This window comes from Bufo gargarizans, chromosome 3 (assembly GCF_014858855.1).
Source record: "Bufo gargarizans isolate SCDJY-AF-19 chromosome 3, ASM1485885v1, whole genome shotgun sequence".
NCBI lineage: Eukaryota > Metazoa > Chordata > Amphibia > Anura > Bufonidae > Bufo > Bufo gargarizans.
Window position 1 is genome coordinate 460507422 of NC_058082.1, and position 22158 is coordinate 460529579.

The window sequence follows — 22158 nt, forward strand, 5'->3', positions numbered from 1 at the left end:
TGACCCTGCACGCAGCCTGCTTCTGCGTGCTCTGTCCTTCAACAGAGAGACGGACCATGCCTAGCAACCCTATTTTAAGCACAGGTAAAAATAGGCAGTACAGGAAACAAAAATATGGAATTAAGGGGTAATTGAATACACAGTGAAAAGTTGAAATAGGGCCACCAAGGAGATATTAATCACCACAATCCAATACTCAAAAACTAAACTAAATAAAAAATACAACAGTTATCCTTTAAGTCCGAATGTGCAGGCAATTATCAGGAACAAACCGATCGTTCCCAATAATTGCTTGCCTATCAGAGAAGGTGAAGGCAGCATTTAGCATTTAAAGGTTGCACACCTTTTGCTTGGATCTGACTCTTAGGCTACATTTACACGGCTATTGAAAATGGACACACTGTCAGTTTGTCACAGCCATTTTGCATCAATGTCTGCATTAATTTTGTGGCTGGGTAGCCATTTTTAATGGCTGTTTTGCATCCATTTTGCATCAGCTTTTAACTGCCTTTAAAAACGGATGTAGTTCTTTTTTTTTTTTTTTTTTTTCTTTTTTTATCCCAACTCCTGCAGTGCCCTCAGTATATTTTATGCCCTCCCACAGTGTCCCTGGGCATCAAATGGCTCCCATAATGCCCCCAGTATAGTTGTCCCATATTGTCCCCCAGTATAAATAATGTCCCCATAGTGCCCTCCGGTGTGAATAGAGGCCCCATAGTGCCCCCCCTCCCCCAGTGCCTCCCAATAGTGCCCCTCAGTATAAAAAATGGCTCCATAGTGCCCTCTTAGTGTAAATGGCCCCTCATAATATATATGGTTGCTATTCATTAGCATTAAAAAACAGCCGCCCCATTGACTTCAATCTGTTCTAAATACGGCTATTCACCTCCTATTATTTACCCTTTGTCCCTAGGTCAATATTTCAGAGCTGCCCACCAGTTCATTGCAGAGGCCCTGTCAGCTTTCCTGACATTTCTATTTTACTTAATAAATATTTGTATTTCTCATGAAATAACATTTTTTAGCTCTGTGTTGTGCTGTTCCTCCGTTATTCATCCTAGAAATTTGTCGATAAATTGACAACTTGGTGCTATTTCTATGACCAATAACAGAGGGAGATCTCCATGTAGAGTTATAAGAAGAGATCTTCCATAATTGTTTTATTGAGCTGAATACAAATATTTACTAAAAGAGACATGTCACAAGAGGTTACGGGTCCCATGGAGATTCGGTGTTGCATGATGGAGAAGTGAGCTCATGATGGTGGAAGGACCATGATTAATGACCTCAGAGAAGACAGGGGCGGGCGGTGCCATCCCATGTGGTTGTGGGTTCATTCAGATGTCATATTGATACGTGGTACTCACAAGACAGAGTTGCCAACCAGAATTTTTCTTTTTTTCTGGACAACTTATCCCAAAATTGTGGACATCCCAATTTTTTTTACGGAAAAATGGAAAACCATAATGAATGTTAAAGATAATATGTAATCCTTGTCTATATAAGAACTCATACTGTGAGCTGTAAAGTGAAGATAATTACCACCAAAATAATAGAGAAGTACCATCAGCCCCAAAAAAATTACGCACACATCTGTTTTCTTTTAATAGACATAAGGAAAAAGTCGCCTATTTTTGCGGACTGTCCAGAAATTTATGGACGGTTGGCAACCCTGCCACAAGAGTAACTGGTGTATCAGCATAGGCTCTGGTCTGCCATGTTTATTGCATAGTGTAACTGAGTGGAATATAAAGGTTTTAGCAGATGGAGATATAGCAATTACATAGCAGAGAGATACATTGCATAAGGCCTCATGCACACGGCCGCTGTTTTGGTCCGCATCCGAGCTGCCGTTTTGGCGTCTCGGATGCTGACCCATTCACTTCAATGGGGCCGCAAAAGATGCGGACAGCACTCCGTGTGCTGTTCGCATCCGTTGCTCCGTTCCGTGGCCCAGCTAAAAAAAAATATGTCCTTTTCTTGTCCGTGCTTTGCGGACAAAAATAGGCATTTATATTAAAGGCTGTCCGTGCCGTTCCGCAAATTGTGGAACGCGCACGGACGCCATCAGTGTTTTGCGGATCCGCGATTTGCGGACCGCGAAACACACCACGGTCGTGTGCATGAGGTCTAAGGTTGCATTCACATGATTGTAAGTGTTTTGTAGATCCGCAAAACACTGATACCGGCCGTTTGCTTTCTGCACTATATAAAGAATGCCTGTTCTTGTCCGCGGTTGCGGAGCCACAGAACGGAACAATGCATGCGAGCAGCACACAGTGTGCTGTCTGCATCTTTTGCGGCCCAATTGAAGTGAATGGGTCCTCCCCCATTGCGCAAAATTGCGGAACGGATGCAGATCCATAAACGGTTGTGTGAATGCACCCTAATCGTGATATTGTGAGATTTTATCCTTGTAGAAGTGACTTCACATGGTAACCCCAGATGTGTCTCTTCCAGTGTGTGCATGCTGGTCATAATCTGGCTGTTCAGAAAATACAATTCTTTGGCACAGGTAAGGATCATTCTTCACGTTATTTGTGAACTTTACATGTCCTCCATGTATACAGATGATTGGAGATGAATTCAGCATTCAGTCCTATATGAATCTACAGTCCTATAGATATCCCACTGTAGTGCGTTGTGAGAAACCGCACTTCACTACATCCATTAAAATTGGAAAAAATATTATGAAAATTTCACTTTTTTATTGTAGATTTTAAATTTATGTCTGTAAGTAAGTAAATATGATTGGCTCGCAACTCGGGTGACTGATGTGCATTTTAACCCCTTAGTGACATTACTCATGTCGGCAGATTTGTACCTTTGAAACTGCCTGACCTGTTGCTGGAAAAGCGGGTATAGTGACAGAAGTGACAATTAGTGTAAATTATAATGAACCAGAAAATATCACAAAGTCTGTTCCGCAAATATTAGCGGGAAAACAATCTGAAGGATTTTTGTCTAATGTTATGGTGAAAATGTGAGGAACTATATTACTGTTTTTCATGTACAAGCGCCAGATCTCAATGCACTTGTAGAATTACTGTAAGGTGGCTGAAAAATTCACACCGTTGAAATTTGCTCTGAATATATCTTCAAAACTTGTGGGATTTCAGAGCTTTGCACGCTGTTGTTTATTGTTACAAATGTATGTTTTCTATATACGGTATATATGGTCACATAGAAATCACAAAACTATATGTTTCTAATCCATAAGCGCTCTGTGTTCCCCTATGTGGAAAACCTAAAAATATTCCACAATTGTCACAATATTATAAGCTGCCCATCTCTTGCCAACTGAAGTCTATGCATCAGCAGAATTATTAGAGAACACAGGGAAAGAAGATACTTTGCCTCCTTGCCATTGCTGCTATTGAAAGTGCCAGCCATGTCTCTGCTAGAGCAGCGTCAGTCAATGTGTGGTTCTCGGAAGGAGTGGGAGACGCTAATTGGCTGAGTATGAGAGCAATCATTGTGGTAGACGCAGTATGAAGCAAGGATGGAGGTCCATATATTTCCAGTGTGTTTTAATAATCTCTTATTGTATATATATTGCTGTTTCTTCACATATTCTTGTAGTACGCCTGATGAAGAGACTGGTGATGTCTCGAAAGCTCCCTATGTAACATCATTACTTCTATTTTTGTTAGCCATTAAAAGGTATCAAACCTGCAATACTTTCTTTTGTTTCTCTTAATAAGAGCACTAAACTATAATCTCATATGGAACAAAAAAACTGGCTGACCCCGGCGGACCAGTTGCTTGAAGAGGTATGCTGCGGCCTATTCCTAGACCTGTGTGATATCACAATCATCTGTCACATGGCCTTTGTGCAGTTCAGTCCCATTTAAATGAATGGGCCAAGCACAGTCAATATACATTGTACAGCAGTGTGCTTGTTATGCTGTGCAGTGCCCACTGGCCTTTCCCTAAAAGCTGATCGGTAAGGGGGCCAAGAGTCAGACCCCCCACCAATCTGATATTGATGACCTTACGATAGGTCATCAATATTGTACTCCTGGAAAACCCCTTTAACCCATCTCTAGGAGACAAGACATGGTCTTAAAGTAAAAAAAAACAAACATACGAATACTCCAGATCATTACAGTACCAGCGCTGAGCTCCCATCTCCACCACTTCCAGTGCTCACAGGAACAGAAGTGTGACGTCCCGACTACATGCACCTCACCGCTGCTGGCCAATCAATGGCCTCAGTGTGCTGTTACTGATGCATCACTGCTGAAGTCATTGATTGGCTGGCAGTGGTAATGTGCATGTAGACAGAAGTGGTAGAGGGGCCTAGACTGTGACCTGTCACCCATGCGGTACATCAGTGGTCACATGGTGCCTGTCAACAAGATATTGATTCCCAGAGACCCGGAATCCAGAGGTGGGGACCAGGTAAGTATGAACCCCACCACGGGTCCATCCACTCGGAAGGGGTTTGTTAAAAACGTTTAGTGTTGGATAACCCCTTTATGCCTCTTTCACACGGGCGTCAGTTTTTTTGCCCGGATAAGAGGCGGGTGCGTTGCGGGAAAATGCGCCCACGCGAGTGCAAAACATTGTCATGCGTTTTGCACTCGCGTGAGAAAAATCGCACCCGCGAAGAAGTTCGGGCTTGGGATTGATGTTCTGAAGATTGTATTATTTTCCCTTATAACATGGTTATAAGGGAAAATAATAGCATTCTGAATACAGAATGCATAGTCAAATAGGGCTTGAGGGGTTAAAAATAAATAATAAAAAAGTTAACTCACCTTCTCCTCTTGATCGCGTAGTTCCCGGTCTCTTTACTTCTTGAATGAGCTGTGGGCTAAATGACCTGTGGTGACGTCAGATCACATGCTCCAATCACATGGTCCATCACCGTGGTGATGGAGCATGTGATCTGACATCACCACAGGTCCTTTAGCCCACAGCTCATTCAAGAAGTAAAGAGACCGGGAACTACGCGACTAAGAGGAGAAGGTGAGTTAACTTTTTTTATTTATTTTTAACCCCTCCAGCCCTATTATACTATGCATTCTGTATTCAGAATGCTATTATTTTCCCTTATAACCATGTTATAAGGGATAATAATACAGTGAATAGACTGTCACCTAGCAACCATACGTGAAAATCGCACCGCATCCGCACTTGCTTGCGGATGCTATGCGATTTTCACGCACCCCATTCACTTCTATGGGGCCTGCGTCGCGTGAAAATCGCGAAATATAGAGCATGCTGCTGATTTTCACTCAACGCACAAGTGATGCGTGAAAATCACCGCTCATGTGCACAGCCCCATAGAAATGAATGGGTCAGGATTCAGTGCGGGTGCAATATGTTCAACGCACGCATCGCACCCGCACGGAAAACTCGCCCATGTGAAAGGGGCCTTAAAGGGAATCTATCACCAGTTTTATGGTGTCCAAATTAAGGGCAATATAAACTAGTGACAGATCACTATAGCGTGATGTATCTTGTTAAATGACACTCATTTAATGACCTTCACAGGAGATGATAATTCCCTGAATGAACTATTACATGAACATCCGGTTTAGAGCTCATGCACATGGCTGTTGGTCGGTCGTACCCGTATTACGGCTCGTAAACAACGGGTCTGCAATATGCGGGCACCGGAAGGTCGGTGTGAAACGGAGGCACGGAAGTACTATGGAGTGCTATTTTTTGTGGTGTGGAATGGGTCTGTATCCGTCGCGGCAGCCGCACGGCTGGTACCCGTGCATTGAGGACCTCAAATTGCGGGCCCCCAATGCATGGAACAGCCAAACAACGGTCGTGTGAATGAGCCCTTATTTTGAGCATCAGTTGTGCTCAGTTTGTGAGTTCCATCAGATATTGGTTATGTTTAATGGGGAAAAAAAAGTCCTGCCTGCTGTACTTATTCTGTTAAAAAAAAAAAAACGGATGTCTGACAGAACTGACTCAAACTAATGCTAACGGCTGATGCACAAAATCACAAATGAAACTTTTATTTTCTTTTTTTTTTCTTTTTTTTTGTTTTTGACGGCTCAGAAGAATGGAAAGGTCAATGCAGATGTAAACTCGGCCTTAGGCTACTAGACAGAAGCAAGACAAATGTGATGGAAACCCGCCAGATCCCTTGCATATTTGTCCAGCTTTCTGCCGGACAAATACCCCTTTCATGCAGCGATATTTGTCTGTCAGAATGTCGGCATTCATGCTGGATCCCTGTTGGATCCCATTATGATCAATAGGGATCCGGCAGTGTCCAGCTTTGCCGGATATGCTAACTCTGGTTGTAGCTACTGTAGACTACCAGGTTTACCTACTGCAGATGTGAACATAGGCTTAGCGTTTCAAAATCCAAGCAGTGACTTACATATCGCTGTTCAAAGATCTTTTAAAGTTTCAAAATTATTTATATTAATAGAATTTTTTTTGTGCAACCAAAAGTCTGCCAGCTTGGTCTAAAGGGAAAACGTCTACCCTGGAGTGGCAGTGGAACATGCCAAGGAGTGATAGTGGTATTCCTGTCTCCTGTACAAAGGTTTTGCAGGCATGAACCAGACATCCCAGCCCTGACCTGTCTAGCATACTAAATGCTGTAATAGAAGGTCATGTAATCTGTATTATCCTGTGAGGCAAACACAGTACAGGGAAATGGAACTCTTTACAGATAGCACTAGGCAAGCTGGAGTGACTGCACGTCTGCAAAGTAAACATTTACTAGTCCATTAAACTTTATCAAAGTTTCATGCAAAGCTATATCTTGAAACACTTCCCAGCTGCGTGACTGTAATGGAAAGGTGACGATATATGTCTCTTAAAGGGGTTGTCTGGGTTCAGTTAGTAGAGACCTAACCTGTCAGGAGGCAGTTAACGTAATTAAAGGCCCCTTTACATGGCCTGATGTAGCAAGCAATTGTTGGGAAGGAAGCGTCAGTGGAGAAGGCTGTTCCTCCCTACTACCTTTCTTGTGAATGGGCTCAACATTTACTAATTTCCAATATTTTGGGACGACTCCTGTTACCAGTGATTGGTTAAATAAATCTGTTAATGGTTTGGTCAGTCAATTTTGGTGGGGGTGAGACAACATATCACCAGTTTGAATATTCCAAACCAGCAACTTGCCTGCACTAGCGCTGCTCCGCTGATTCCTGTAGTGCTTGCCTTATTTGGGTGGGTTTGCCATGGGAGCAGCTACCACAAGTCTTCTCCCAAGGTGGAGTCATCTCCATTGCTCTGACACTGTACACTCAAGCTTGGACATCATCAAAGTGGCAGCTTCAGCACATAATATAACTAAACTTTCTTGCTTTTTGCTGTTGATAATAAGCCCTATATCTGTGTGGCCTTTTTACCTAAAGGTATCTCAGATCTGATACGTCTGTCTAACTACTGTATGTATTTCAATGATTAGTCAAGAGTTACATAACGTTACATAATGCTTCTTGTGTCCGGGCCAGTCATACAGTTTAATGGTTAACGGAACTTTTCCAATGAGCGTAACCTTTAGCAGTCTCTAGGCAGGAGAGGTTTAGCTTTAGCCAGGATTTTGTAATATTCGGTCTGCAGCCTATGACTTTATTAGCATCTGCCCCAAAGAACACTTCAGCGTCTATGACAAAGAAGGCATAGAAGGCACATTCTGCTGTGTATGGTTACTTCTCTACCCACGGACTTTACTTGTCAGCTAATTCCACAGCTTATTATATTGAACCCTACGAAATAGCTTATTTTTTGGCTTGTCTTAAGTTCTCCCTTCAATTTCCATGTTGTCTGGTTAGTCATTTTATTTTAATTTTTTTAAAGGGTCAGAATCACTTATGTGACACAGTGAGAGGTTTGGTCTGGGGAAACAGGTATTTTCCTCCCAGCATGTGCTGGTGGGCTGATTTACAGCCAGGTGAGGCCAAATACTGAACCAGATTTTAAGTGCCGGTCTGGGTTTTGGCAGCACCTGGCTGTCCTTAAAGGGAACCTGTCACCTACAAAAACCATCTGAAGCTGCCAGCAGTATAGCGAGCAGTGTGTTTGACGATTGTTTTATTCCTGAAGGCCGATGCGGCAGAAGCTCTGAAAACGTTCCTTTATACCCTGCCGGCACACTTCACTAGACATGCTTGAAGTCAAAGGGGCAGCAGCATCCTTGCGTCAAGTCAAGATAACCACGCCCCTTTCTCTGCCCCTTCGCTGTGACTGACGGCTGGCAGTTTGGCTGGCTTTGCCGAACTCTCTGCATAAGCGCTACCCTCAGGTACTGCTGGCAGCTTTAGATGGTTTTTGGAGGTGACAGGTTCCCTTTAAATTGGCAGCTGGGCTCCGAAGCCAGCTCTCTCTGTGTTGGGATCTGGGAGCCTTGTGTCTGGATGAAGGCTTGCTACCTGTTTGGCTTGAAAACAGGTTGGTGCTGCTAGGGTTAAGGACTTTTTGAGGCAAAATTGCCACATGGTGTGAATTACCACCAACACCGCAAGGTGATTTTTGTTTGAATATGACAGCTTGTTTTGTCACTTACCTGTGTAATAAAACACTGAACTGTTTGATCCAAAGAACTTGTTGTTGCCTCTATGCTGCATCTGCCAATCCTGTCTACCAGAGCGAAACCCCACAATTGGTGGAGGATGCTGGCATGAACGCTGATTTTAGATATTTTTTTTTTGGTTTCTAAATTTTTCAGGCACGGTTGTATGTCGTACATTAAACCAGCTTTATTACAACCAGTGCCCCTCCGACAAAATGGAGGCTGTTGTGAAGGCCCTCATGGAGGCTAATCTGCCGCAGCGAGAGACAAACCTGCAGCAACGCAAGGCTAATAAGCAGCAGCAGGAGACTAACCAGTTGCTGCTGCAACATCTGATGGCTTTGCAGACAGCAGGAGCAACCCCGAGCGTCCACAATGCACGGAAAGCAGTCTGTGCCGTGATTCCTAAGATGACCCCCGCAGACGACATCGACACCTACCTGGCTATGTATGAGAAAGTGGCCATCAGGGAAAGCTACCCCGTGACCAGTGGGCTAAGGTTGTCGCTCCGTTCCTGGCTTCAGATTCCCAGAGGGTGTATGTCGACTTGCCGGACGATCAAGCGGCCAACTACCAGAAAATCAAGGGTGACATTCTGGCAAGACTGGGGGTGAATGTGTTGGTACGGGCCGAGTGGGTGCATGAGTTGGGGTTCAACCCAGCTGAGCCTGCAAGACCCCAGTATTATAACTTGCTTCACCTCTTGCAAAAATGGCTACATCCTGACGTGCTGAGTCCCACCGCTATGCTGGATCATATGTTAGCTGATATGTTCTGGAGGGCTTTGCCATACCCTCTCCAGCACTGGATCGGTCAGGTGTCTCCTGGCAATGCCCATGAAATGGTGCACGTGGTAGAATGCTATGAAGCTACCAGGAATCTAAAGGAGGGTTCTGTTGGGAGGAGGGTCGGCAAACCCCAGAAATCTTCACCCAGGCCCAGAGATTAAAGCCGATTAAAACCCACGCGGGATGTACCCACGGCAGACCTGGCTCCAATAGTCTGCTGGCGGTGTCAGGAGTCCAGCTATGTAAGGGTTGACTGTCCCCATCGGGTTAAGCCCATGGACACTAACTATGGCTACCATCAGTCGCTATATGCCAGGAGGTTGTGCGCCACCTGTACCACAGAGTCTCTAGATCATTTGTGCCAGGTGGAAGTGGATGACACCCAGACAAAGGCTCTGCTGGACTCTGGGAGTCTGGTGACCCTAGTAAGGGCTACCCTGGTGTGGTCCCCTGAGTATACTGGCCGGAAAGTTGGGCTGGTGTGCATCCACGTAGACTTAAAAGACTTCCCCCACCACGCTGGTGTCTCTAACTACGGTGGCTGGTAAATGGACCCACGAGGTGGCTGTCGCCACAAATCTACATGAACTCATAATAGGGAGAGACTTCCTCGGCTTCCTGGCACTATGGCCTGCTATGAGAGTGACTAATACCATGAGACAGGGGTATCCCTAGCAGAGTGGCCGGGCTCAGGGGGAAGACCAGAACCCTGGGAACCTGAGACCGAAGGGCCAGTAGTTAGGGGTGACCGCCACTTCGGTGGAAGAGGGGGAGACAACCCCGCTAAATGTGATGGTGGGAGACGTGGAGGACTTGCCGCCGGGTCCTGAATTGGCAGACCTCAATGTCTCTGGGGATAATTTTAGTACTGCCCAACGTCTGGACCCAACCCTATCCCGCTCCTGGGAAAATGTGTTAATAGTAGATGGTGAACCACAACAACCTTGGGCAGAGTCAGTGTTTCCCCGTTTTGTGGTGCATCAGGATATGTTGTATCGGGTAAACCAACTACGGGGTGAGCCTATTGAACAGTTGGTGGTCCCCAAGACTTATCGCAAGCTTGTGTTAGATCTAGCCCACCAACACATTCTTGGGGTCACCTGGGGCTGCAGAAAACTCAGGATCGTATTCTACAGCAGTTTTACTGGCCTAGCATATTCAAAGAAGTGGAAGAGTTTTGTAAGTCTTGTCCGACCTGCCAGATATCTAGCCCCCAGCCACATTTCTATAGTTCCCTAGTACCTCTCCCGATTATCGAACTACCGTTTGACCGAATAGCTATGGACCTCATAGGCCCAGTACCGAAGTCTGCCAGAGGGCATCAACACATGTTAGTCATTCTAGACTACGCCACTCAGTACCTAGAGGCGGTGCCACTGCGACATACCTCGGCCAAACTCATAGCTAAGGAATTAATGGAGATGCTTTCCCAAGTAGGACTACCTAAAGAGGTTCTGACCGACCAAGGGACCCCTTTTTTGTCCAAGGTGATGAAAGAACTCTGTAAGTTGCTGCACAAAAAACAGCTGCGGACGTCTGTTTACTATTCACAAACGGACAGTCTGGTAGAAAGGTTTAACCAAACATAAAAAATATGTTGAAGAGGGTGGTGGTTAAAGATGGAAAGCACTGGGACCTCCTTTTGCCCCTATCTCATGTTCGTAGTGCGAGAGGTACCCCAGGCCTCTATTGGGTTGTCGCCCTTCGAACTGCTATATGGCAGACACCTTTGCGGTCTCTTGGACATGGCCAAAGAGGCGTAGGGACAACAACCCACTCCACATAAAAGTGTCATTGAGTACATTACCCACTCGGATAGAGACAGTGTTGCCTCTTGTTAGGGATCATATGGCGGCAGCTCAGCGAGCCCAGAATTGGGTATATAATTGGCAGGCTCGGGGCCAGATCTTTAACCCAGTTGATTGGGTTTTGGTTCTGGTGCCGACCTTAGACAGAAAGTTCCTGGCTAGGTGGCAGGGGCCCTACGAGGTATTCGAGAAAATTGGAGATGTAAACTACAAGGTACACCAGCCAGGGCAGCGAAAGCCAGAGTAGGTTTACCATGTGAATTTACTCAAACCGCGAAAGATAGGGAAACCTGTACAGAAGACAGCCTGTGGCCGGGTTTTCTAGGAGAATAGGTACCGGCCCCTCTGTCTGATGCAAGAGAGGCGGCTGCCACAGTAAAAATTGCTGACAGTCTCTCCTCTAAACAGACTCAGGAGACCAGGGAGTTCGTTAGTCAGAACACGAATGTGTTCTCTGACCTCCCTGGACGCACTTCCATAATCTAGCATCACATTGTCACTGAGCCTTAGGCAAAAGTCTGATTAAAACCATGCCGGGTACCCGAGGCTCAGTGACAAGCCGTATCGGAGGAGGGGCAGCTAATGTTGCAGATAGATGTCACTGAGGAGTCAAAAAGTGAGTGGGCCAGTCCTATAGTATTGATACCCAAGCCGGACTGGACGTTGCGGTTTTGTAACGACTTTCGAAAACTTAACGAGGTTTCCAAATTCGATGCGTATCCCATGCCCCGGATGGATGAGCTCATCGAGAGGTTAGGACAAGCCCGGTATTTTTCTGTTTTGGACCTCACGAAAGGGTACTGGCAGGTGCCCTTAACGGAGGCTGCCAAAGAGAAAACTGCCTTCATCACGCCTAAAGGGCTATATCAATATAAGGTCTTACCCTTTGATCTGCATGGCGCCCCGCCACTTTTCAGCGACTAATGGACATCATGCTTCATACACATCGTCGGTACGCTTCAGCTTACTTGGACGATATTGTCATCCACAGTACCGACTGGGAAAGTCTCCTACCCAAAGTGCAGGCTGTAGTGAACTCCCTTGGGAAAGCTGGCCTAACGCTAACCCAAAAATATGTGCGATAGGGTTAGAAGAGACTAAGTACCTGGGGTATGTCATTGGGCGTGGAGTCGGCAAACCCCACTAGACAATTAAAGTAATTCCTGGGAATGGTGGGCTATTATATGAGGTTTGTTCCCCACTTTGCTACTCTAGCCACGCTCTTGACAGGACTTTTGAAGGAACACAAGTCAATTATGGTTCGCTGGGATGATCGGGCTGAAGACTCTTTCTCCGCTTTGAAGTCGGCCCTGTGCGGGTCCCTGGTTTTGGTGATGCCCAACTTCAAAAGGGAGTTTATAGTACAGATTGATGCCTCCGAAGTAGGTCTCGGTGCTGTACTATCTCAGGAAGTCAATGGGGAGGAGCATCCCGTTGTCTTCCTCAGCCGTAAGCTCACCCCAGCCGAGACCCAGTATAGTATAGTATAGTGGAGAGAGGGTGCCTGGCTCAAGTGGACACTAGAATCTCTCCGCTATTATTTATTGGGGAGAAAATTCCCTCTCAAGTGGATGAGCCAGGCCAAGGACAGAAATGCCCGGGTCACCTGATGGTTTCCCTACAAAACTTTTAAGTTTTCAGTGGAACACAGGGCAGGCCGGTTACCGGGTACACTCTCTGGCGTGTGTTCACCCCCTCAGGGTTGAACAAAGGGGGGAGTATGTGACAAAGTGAGAGGTTTTGTCTGGGAAAACAGGTATTTTCCTCCCAGCATGTGCTGATGGGCTGATTTTCAGCCAGGTGAGGTCAAATACTGGACTGGATTTTAAGTGCCGGTCCGGTTTTTGGCAGCACCTGGCTGTCCTTAAATAGGCAGCTGGGCTCAGAAGCCAGCTCTCTGTGTTGGGATCTAGGAGCCTTGTGTTTGGATGAAGGCTTGCTACCTGTTTAGCATGTAAACAGGTTGGTACTGCTATGCTCAAGGACTCTTTCAGGCAGAATTGCCGCTTGGTGTGAATTTCCACCAACATTGCAAGGTGACTTTTTGCTTGTTTATGACTGCTTGTTTTGTCACTTGCCTAAAGTGTCAATACAACACTGAACTGTTTGATCCAAAGAACTTGTTGTTGCCTCTATACCTTGTCCACTAATCCTGTCTACCAGAGCGAAACCCCACACTTAAAAAAAATGAAAAGTCATACTCGCCTTCTTCAAAAAACCCTCTGAACTCATTCTAAATCTTTCTAGTCTCTTCCTAGTCTCTCACAGATTTCTTGTGTCAAGAGGGACCAGGAAGTAGACACTAGTAAAAGACCTAGAAGCGTTGGAACATAAATATTTCCTCCTGGCCTTTCATACACATGCATGCTTGACTTGGCTGAGCATGCATGTGATCTCTATGAGAAGAACCTCTTTTTATTTTTATTTTTTTTAATTTATTTTTTGCTACTAGTGTTTTTGTTAATTCTGCGGCTTTTTGGAGTTCCGTGTCTTTTTTTTTTTTTTTTTTTGGTTCATCCAATTGTTTAGCTAAAAATGCAGCTAAAAATGCCATAAAAATCGTATGTGGCTTGGAAAAAAAAAACACAAACAAAGTTTCTGTGAAGTTTCTTGAGTGAGCAAAAACCACCAAAGCATGTGTGTTGGGGCCTTTATAGATAACCAACGTGCCCCAACCCAGACGTGGTCGCCTATATTCCTGTTTAGACTTGTTCCCATGTTTATCTTGCAGCTTGGTCCACCTTTCTGGGACTATGGAGGTGACAATCCTTCTGACCACCTGTAATTTTTTTAATTTCCTTGCTATTACTCTAGGATTCAGGTCCACTGCTAACAGTTTCCCATTTTGTAATGTGGTGTAAGGAATTCTGAGCATGAGTTTAGAATAAGCAATGCATTGAGCTACAGCACCCCCACCAGGGTGAGGGCGGGAGTAAGTACGGGAGCTACGTTGTTCATCTCCAATATCAGTGATGAGAAGTGAATGTTAAGAAGCCTAGATCGTGCGGCACACATACTCTCATATTACAATGTATTCTCTTTAGCTCTTTCTGCTTCTGTGTACTTGCAGTGCTATAAAGTGCACTCCGAGAGCATAATAAAATCAATGAATTCATGGGATGGGGTTGGCAGGATACTTGTGGTTTGGTTTCTCTATTATTTATGCTGTATATCTGTATGTTTGGAAGGGAATAGCCTACTCTTGGGCTTTTCTGGAGCAAAAAGAAACGGAAGGCGAGGGAAACGCTTCTCAGAATGTGGAAAACATGTAACCTTCTGAGCGTCTGCTGTTTTCTTTTTCTCTTCTGATAAGTTTGGACTGGCAAAGTAATCAGGGCTAATAATCAGTTTCAGTGAATGCCATTATCCAGCAGTTTTCCTCTCCGCAGCGATGCTGTGCTAGTTAATGAGCATGGCAGACGTAGGGAGATCCATCAACAGATTTTTTATTTATTTATTTTTTTCCCATGTGATTTGCATGGTTTAGTAGCAGAAAATAATCTCTCTAAATGGTGCCGCACTTTACATCTTTAAATGTAGAGCGGTTCAGCAGCCTCAAAATGGAACATAATTAAGCTGCCTAGTTCAGGCACCGTATTCCAAAGGGTTTTCAGGGTGTTTTTTCTCCTTCTTCCGTCAGATCATCTGTTTGCTTAAACACATTATGAGATTGGTGTTTTGCATAAGGCTGCACAGCAATTTATGTTTTTTGCATAATGAACAAGAACAGGATTCCCATGGAGAATCTGGTGGCGGAGATTCATATTCCTAGAAGATGAGTGACTGCAGTGACTGTGATGAATGAACGCAAACTGTCACAGCCGAATAATTTATTACCCGGGACTAGAGTTCTTTTAAAGGGAACCTTGTTCTTTGCCCAGAACGTTTAAAGAGGACCTGTCTTCATTTTTGTTTTTTTGAAATATAATACTTTTTATTTCCAGCACACTTTTTTTTTTTTTTTTCAATTGGCCCACCTGTTCTCCCGCTCCATTTTGGCACCCAATATGTAAGGCTACTTTCACACTTGCGTTCAGAGCGGATCCGTCTCAGACGGATCCGCTCATATAATGCAGACGGTGGCTCCGTTCAGTACGGATCCGTCTGCATTATATTGTTAAAATATTTCTAAGTGTGAAAATAGCCTCAGACGGATCCGTCCAGACTTTCAATGTAAAGTCAATGGGGGACGGATCCGTTTGAAGATTGAGCCATAGTGTGTCATCTTCAAACGGATCCGTCCCCATTGACTTAGGCTCCTTTCACACTAGCGTTCGCTGGTCCGCTCGTGAGCTCCGTTTGAAGGAGCTCACGAGCGGACCCGAACGCAGCCGTCCAGCCCTGATGCAGTCTGAATGGAGCGGATCCGCTCAGACTGCATCAGTCTGGCGGCGTTCAGCCTCCGCTCCGCTCGCCTCCGCACGGACAGGCGGACAGCTGAACGCTGCTTGCAGCGTTCGGGTGTCCGCCTGGCCGTGCGGAGGCGTGCGGATCCGTGCGGATCCGTCCAGACTTACAATGTAAGTCAATGGGGACGGATCCGTTTGAAGATGCCACAATGTGGCTCAATCTTCAAGCGGATCCGTCCCCCATTGACTTTACATTGAAAGTCTGGACGGATCCGTCTGAGGCTATTTTCACACTTAGCTTTTTTTTGCCATTTTAATGCAGACGGATCCGTTCTGAACGGAGCCTCCGTCTGCATTATTATGAGCGGATCCGTTCAGAACGGATCCGCCCGAACGCTAGTGTGAAAGTAGCCTTACATTGTAAGTCTGGACGGATCCGCACGCCTCCGCACGGCCAGGCGGACACCCGAACGCTGCAAGCAGCGTTCAAGTGTCCGCCTGCTGAGCGGAGCGGAGGCTGAACGCTGCCAGACTGATGCATTCTGAGCGGATCCGCGTCCACTCAGAATGCATTAGTGCTGGACGGAAGCGTTCGGGTCCGCTTGTGAGAGCCTTCAAACGGAGCTCACAAGCGGACACCCGAACGCTAGTGTGAAAGTAGCCTAAATCTGCAGTAAAGGTAGAGGGAGGAGAAGATCTCCGTTCTCCTCAGTAGGTCCTGCCTCTGGTGCATCTCCATCCTCAGTGGGATGACAGGTCCTGTGGCTCATTTATTAAATCTGGTTCACCAGTATTTTCACATAAAAATTCAAGATGCGATGTTGCAAGTTACTTTACACAAAATTTTGCACCATTTTTTAATTTTTAGGTACAAAAGTGGTTGTGCTTATACCACCTTTAAGGTAGATTTATAATTTGCATTAACAAATTCCATGCCATGTTTGATAAATTTGGTGAGTACTGACTTCAGATATTACCCACATGATAAATTACCCCCCATATATATAGTAAAATAGTCAATAGCACCAATTAGACAGAACATTAAAGGGGTATTCCCATCACAATGATCACTGTTTAATCTGGTAATGATGTGACCGTGATGATTTTTGTAAATATAATGTATTAGCCAATTCCCACCCTTTTTGATAAAATTCTTCTCCTCCCACCTCATTCTTGTCATTAGGTCTCCCCTAGTTAAAGGGGTTGTCCAAAAAATATAGCACTGTAAATCTTATGGTCAGCAATATATAACTAAGCTAAGCAAGTTTTAGGCAAAAAAATAATAATAATCTATTTCCTCATTTCCCTGGTTCTCTTTTGGCCCTTTGTTTACTTGCAAAAACAACTATCTCCGCCCCTCCCCCTGCACTACTAAGGGAATGAATACAAGAGCTGCCCTGAGTGACATGTCTGCCTGCTGGGAGACTCTGCAGCATGTTGTATGTGTAGGACTACAAGTCCCAGCTGTATAATGACATTGCTAAGGGAGTGAATACAAGAGCTGCCCTCAGTGACATGTCTGCCTGCTGGGAGACTCTGCAGAATGTTGTATGTGTAGAACTACAAGTCCCAGCTGTATAATGACACTGTTAAGGGAGTGAATATAAGTGCTACCTTGAGTGACATGTCTGCCTGCTGGGAGACTCTGCAGCATGTTGTATGTGTAGGACTACAAGTCCCAGCTGTATAATGACATTGCTAAGGGAGTGAATACAAGAGCTGCCCTCAGTGACATGTCTGCCTGCTGGGAGACTCAGCAGCATGTTGTATGTGTAGGACTACAAGTCCCAGCTGTATAATGACATTGCTAAGGGAGTGAATACAAGTACTGCCCTGAGTGACATGTCTGCCTGCTGGGAGACTCAGCAGCATGTTAAGGGAGTGAATACAAGTACTGCCCTGAGTGACATGTCTGCCTGCTGGGAGACTCTGCAGTATGTTGTATGTGTAAAACTACAAGTCCCAGCTGTATAATGACACTGCTAAGGGAGTGAATATAAGTGCTGCCCTGAGTGACATGTCTGCCTGCTGGGAGACTCAGCAGCATGTTGTATGTGTAGGACTACAAGTCCCAGGTGTATAATGACATTGCTAAGGGAGTGAATACAAGTACTGCCCTGAGTGACATGTCTGCCTGCTGGGAGACTCTGCAGCATGTTGTATGTGTAGGACTACAAGTCCCAGCTGTATAATGACATTGCTAAGGGAGTGAATGCAAGTGCTGCCCTGAGTGACATGTCTGCCTGCTGGGAGACTCAGCAGCATGTTGTATGTGTAGGACTACAAGTCCCAGCTGTATAATGACATTGCTAAGGGAGTGAATACAAGAGCTGCCCTCAGTGGCATGTCTGCCTGCTGGGAGACTCTGCAGAATGTTGTATGTGTAGAACTACAAGTCCCAGCTGTATAATGACACTGTTAAGGGAGTGAATATAAGTGCTACCTTGAGTGACATGTCTGCCTGCTGGGAGACTCAGCAGCATGTTGTATGTGTAGGACTACAAGTCCCAGCTGTATAATGACATTGCTAAGGGAGTGAATACAAGAGCTGCCCTCAGTGACATGTCTGCCTGCTGGGAGACTCTGCAGTATGTTGTATGTGTAGAACTACAAGTCCCAGCTGTATAATGACACTGCTAAGGGAGTGAATATAAGTGCTGCCCTGAGTGACATGTCTGCCTGCTGGGAGACTCAGCAGCATGTTGTATGTGTAGGACTACAAGTCCCAGGTGTATAATGACATTGCTAAGGGAGTGAATACAAGTACTGCCCTGAGTGACATGTCTGCCTGCTGGGAGACTCTGCAGCATGTTGTATGTGTAGGACTACAAGTCCCAGCTGTATAATGACACTGCTAAGGGAGTGAATACAAGTACTGCCCTGAGTGACATGTCTGCCTGCTGGGAGACTCTGCAGCATGTTGTATGTGTAGGACTACAAGTCCCAGGTGTATAATGACATTGCTAAGGGAGTGAATACAAGTACTGCCCTGAGTGACATGTCTGCCTGCTGGGAGACTCTGCAGCATGTTGTATGTGTAGAACTACAAGTCCCAGCTGTACTATGACACTGCTGATGCACACAGGATCTTCCCCCTAGCTACAATGCTCTGCAGACCTTCTGTCAGCTCCTGTGCCCAGCATTTGTCTCCTCGCTGCCTGCAGCTACACAGTAAGCACTTCAGCCCCGAGTCTGTGCAGCTTAAGGGGTTAAGAATCCTGGGAGAGAGCAATAAGCAGCAGTAGCCAGCACAGTGACCTCTCCTGTACAGATCTCTCAGGCTTGTGCACCAACATTATCAGAGCAGGGAGAGAAGCTGACATCACAGGTCATGTGACCCTCCGAGAAATCTGTGAAACCAGCCACTGGAGATAAAGTGCGTTAATTGGAAAGCTGTTACATTTCCCTAGTTAGAAACATAGAACAAAAAAAGTAACTTGGACAACCCCTTTAAGGCCACCTCTCGCCTGCCGAATGCAGGGGCCACGCACGCAGTGGAACCATATCGATCAAGTGACTGGCCTCTCATTTCTTTCCTGAATGCGCCGGGCAGCCGCGCATGAGCTGTTCTTTATTTCCTTGTGCTGTGTCTGTAACAGAGCCGCGCAGACTTGGGAGATAGAAGTGGAGAGCGAGGACGTACTGGAGCAGTGTCGGAGGACACTCTGCTCTGCTGTATAGTGAAAGCATGTGCTCAGCGCGCCGCGTCCTCCAGCTCTCACACTGAGCAGACCTCGCTATTGTGCTGTGCCCCCTTGTCACTGGCACCTTGAACCTGAAGGTCACGTGACAGCTGGTCCGAGTCCTTCTCTGATAAGGTGCATCATGCTTTGCGCTTCTTGCCTAGAAGATTATTAGTCTGCTAGAAGCTGCTTCTACATGATGCCCAGTACTGTCTGCCGTGACCTCCATCTGGTGTTCTCCAGGTGTAAGATTCCTTGACATCCTGAAGAAAGGGCTGGGGATAAAATCAACTGTTTCTGCTTCCATCGTGCCAATGCCACCTTAGCACCCGAGCCCCTGATTTCAAATTCCTTTTTTTTGCCGGAGTTCCTGACATTAGCATGGGCTGATGTCCAACTGCCCTACACAAGCTGCAAGTTGTATGAAATAGTAATGTGGCCCCAAGAGAAGTCAACGGGGCCACACTGCACCTCCACATGCCTCTGCTTTTTTGTGTGACATGTTCTAGGGGAGAATACTGCTGGATAGAAGTGTCCTATATTTGCACCATATGGCGTCACTTAGAGTACGCAACTGAAATATATGGCTTTCATATGGCAGCACACAGAGAACAGAACTGCAATATGGCTCCAATAGAAATCTGAGGGGCCATACAGTTAATCCACCGGCCTCTAATTTCATTATGGTATGTTCTAAGGAGGAATACTTCTGTAATATAGTACCACACAATAGCACCATGTGGCGGCATCAAGAGTATAAATTGTGATATGGTTCTATTAGAAGTCTATAGGGCGGTACTCTGTACCTCTGCATGCCTTTGTCGCATGTTCATAGGTAATACTTATGTATTATTGTGCCATCCAATGGCACAATATGGCAGCACACAGCACAGTACAGAACTGAAATATGAATCCAATAGAAGTCTATGGGGCTATACACTACCTCTGCATGGCTCTAATTGCATTATGGACTGTTTTAGGAGAGAATACTTCTGAAATACGGTGCTATATAACACCATATGGCGGCACAAAGAGTGTACTTGAGATTTTACAAAGCAAGAATTTCCCATCCCCCCCCCCCCCCCCCTTCTGCTTTCTCTACACAAGTGGATAAATGCCCCACCATCTCTCTGTTAAGGCTCATGCACACGAATGTGTCGGTTGTTCCATGCATTGGGGACCGCAATTTGCGCAATGTAGATGAGCTGTATAGGAGGAGGTTCAGGCACAGTGGGGTTGGGAGAGAGAAATAGGCAGATGTAGCAGAGTTGTATATGAAGTGATTCCAACACAGTGCTGGTAGTAGAGAGCAGGACAGATGTAGCAGAGCTGTATATAAAGTGGTTCAGGGAAGAGCAGTGTACTAAAGCTGTATATGAGGCAATTCTGCCACAGTGCTGGGGGGAGAGATAAATAGACAGATGTAGCAAAGCTGTATATGAAGTGATTCCAACAAAGTGCTGATATTGGAGAGCAAGACAGATTTAGCAGGGCTGTAAGAGAAGAGATTCAGGGAAGACAGATGTAGCAGGGCTGTATATGCATCTATACAGATAAAAGGTCTAAGGTTTATACACAACTGTAGTGGAGCTATATTTGAAAGAAAATCTGCATCAGTGCTGGTCAGTGGGGGATGATCATGTTTTATGGGAGTCAAAAGCACAGATTATATGGCTACTGGCTAATATGCTTGTGGGCTAATGTATAGTAAAGAATTATTGTTTTGCTGCACAGAATGGGTTTGTAAAAGATAAGACAGGTTGTGTGTAAAATTGTATTAGACTGCAGGACAGAACATGTTACTGTCTACTGAGGTCACTGACCATAGATCTCTAAGTGATTATTCCCCAGCCGTACGGAGGGGCCTCACAGACACTGCAGGCTGCCAGACTGATGACTCATACTATCCACATGAACGAGCACGCAAGGACTGAGTTGTCAGTGTGATGTCATGAAGAGGCGTGGCAGGTCCTCACTCAAACTGCCTAAGCCCTCCCTTGAAGCAGGAAACGAGGAAGCAAACAGCAGAGCTGGCTTAGGCTACTTTCACACTAGCGTTCATGGGTCCGTTCGTGAGCTCCGTTTGAAGGAGCTCACGAGCGGACCCAAACGCCTCAGTCCAGCCCTGATGCAGTCTGAATGGATGCGGATCCGCTCAGACTGCATCAGTCTGGCGGCGTTCAGCCTCCGCTCCGCTCGCCTCCGCACGGACAGGCGGACAGCTGAACGCTGCTTGCAGCGTTCAGCTGTCCGCCTGGCCGTGCGGAGGCGAGCGGATCCGTTCAGACTTACGATGTAAGTCAATGGGAACGGATCCGCTTGAAGATGAGCCCATATGGCTCAATCTTCAAGCGGATCCGTCCCCCATTGACTTTACATTGAAAGTCTGAACGGATCCGCTCAGGCTACTTGCGCACTTGCGCACTTGCGAAATTTTTCTAAGTTATTAATGCAGACGGATCCGTACTGAACGGAGCCTCCGTCTGCATTAATATGATCGGATCCGTTCAGAACGGATCCGATCAAGCGCTAGTGTGAAAGTAGCCTTAAAGGGGTTATCCCGTCTTAGACAATGGGGGCATATCGCTATGCACCTACAAGGAGAACGGAGCGGAGAAAGTTGAGGAGGGCGCACTGCATATGCGCAGCCACCCTCCATTCATTTCTATATAGCCGCCGAAAATAGCCGAGCGCTGGCTCAGCTTTTTCTGTCGACCCCATGGAAATGAATGGGAGCGGTGGCAGCGCATGTGTGGTGCGCTCCCATTCATTTCAATGGGAGAGGTGGGGATCTGCGCCTGGTGGTGGGCAGACCCCGGGAAACCTGGGGTCCTCCAGCCGCAACTCTCCCTGTCTCCGTTCTCCTTGTAGGTGCCGGTCCCAGAGGTGGGACCGGCACCTATCAGACAATGGGGGCATATCCTAGCGATATGCCCCCATTGTCTAAGATGGGATATCCCCTTTAAGGCGATGATGAAATAGCAAGATGGGAATACCCCTTTAAGGGGTTATCCCACAAAGAATCATCCTCAG

The 22158-nt window shown here is 46.0% G+C and overlaps 1 protein-coding gene across 3 annotated transcripts in view; it reads left to right on the plus strand.

Moving 5' to 3' along the window:
* LOC122930336 (cyclic AMP receptor-like protein A) overlaps positions 1–22158 on the plus strand; it is a 600516-nt gene that overhangs the window by 33142 nt on the left and 545216 nt on the right. For all 3 annotated transcript variants that reach the window (XM_044283622.1, XM_044283621.1, XM_044283623.1), the window contains one exon: positions 2461–2515. In XM_044283622.1, coding sequence (XP_044139557.1) covers positions 2468–2515 — 48 coding nt within the window. In that variant the 5' untranslated portion in view covers positions 2461–2467. The remainder of the gene's footprint in view (positions 1–2460; positions 2516–22158) is intronic.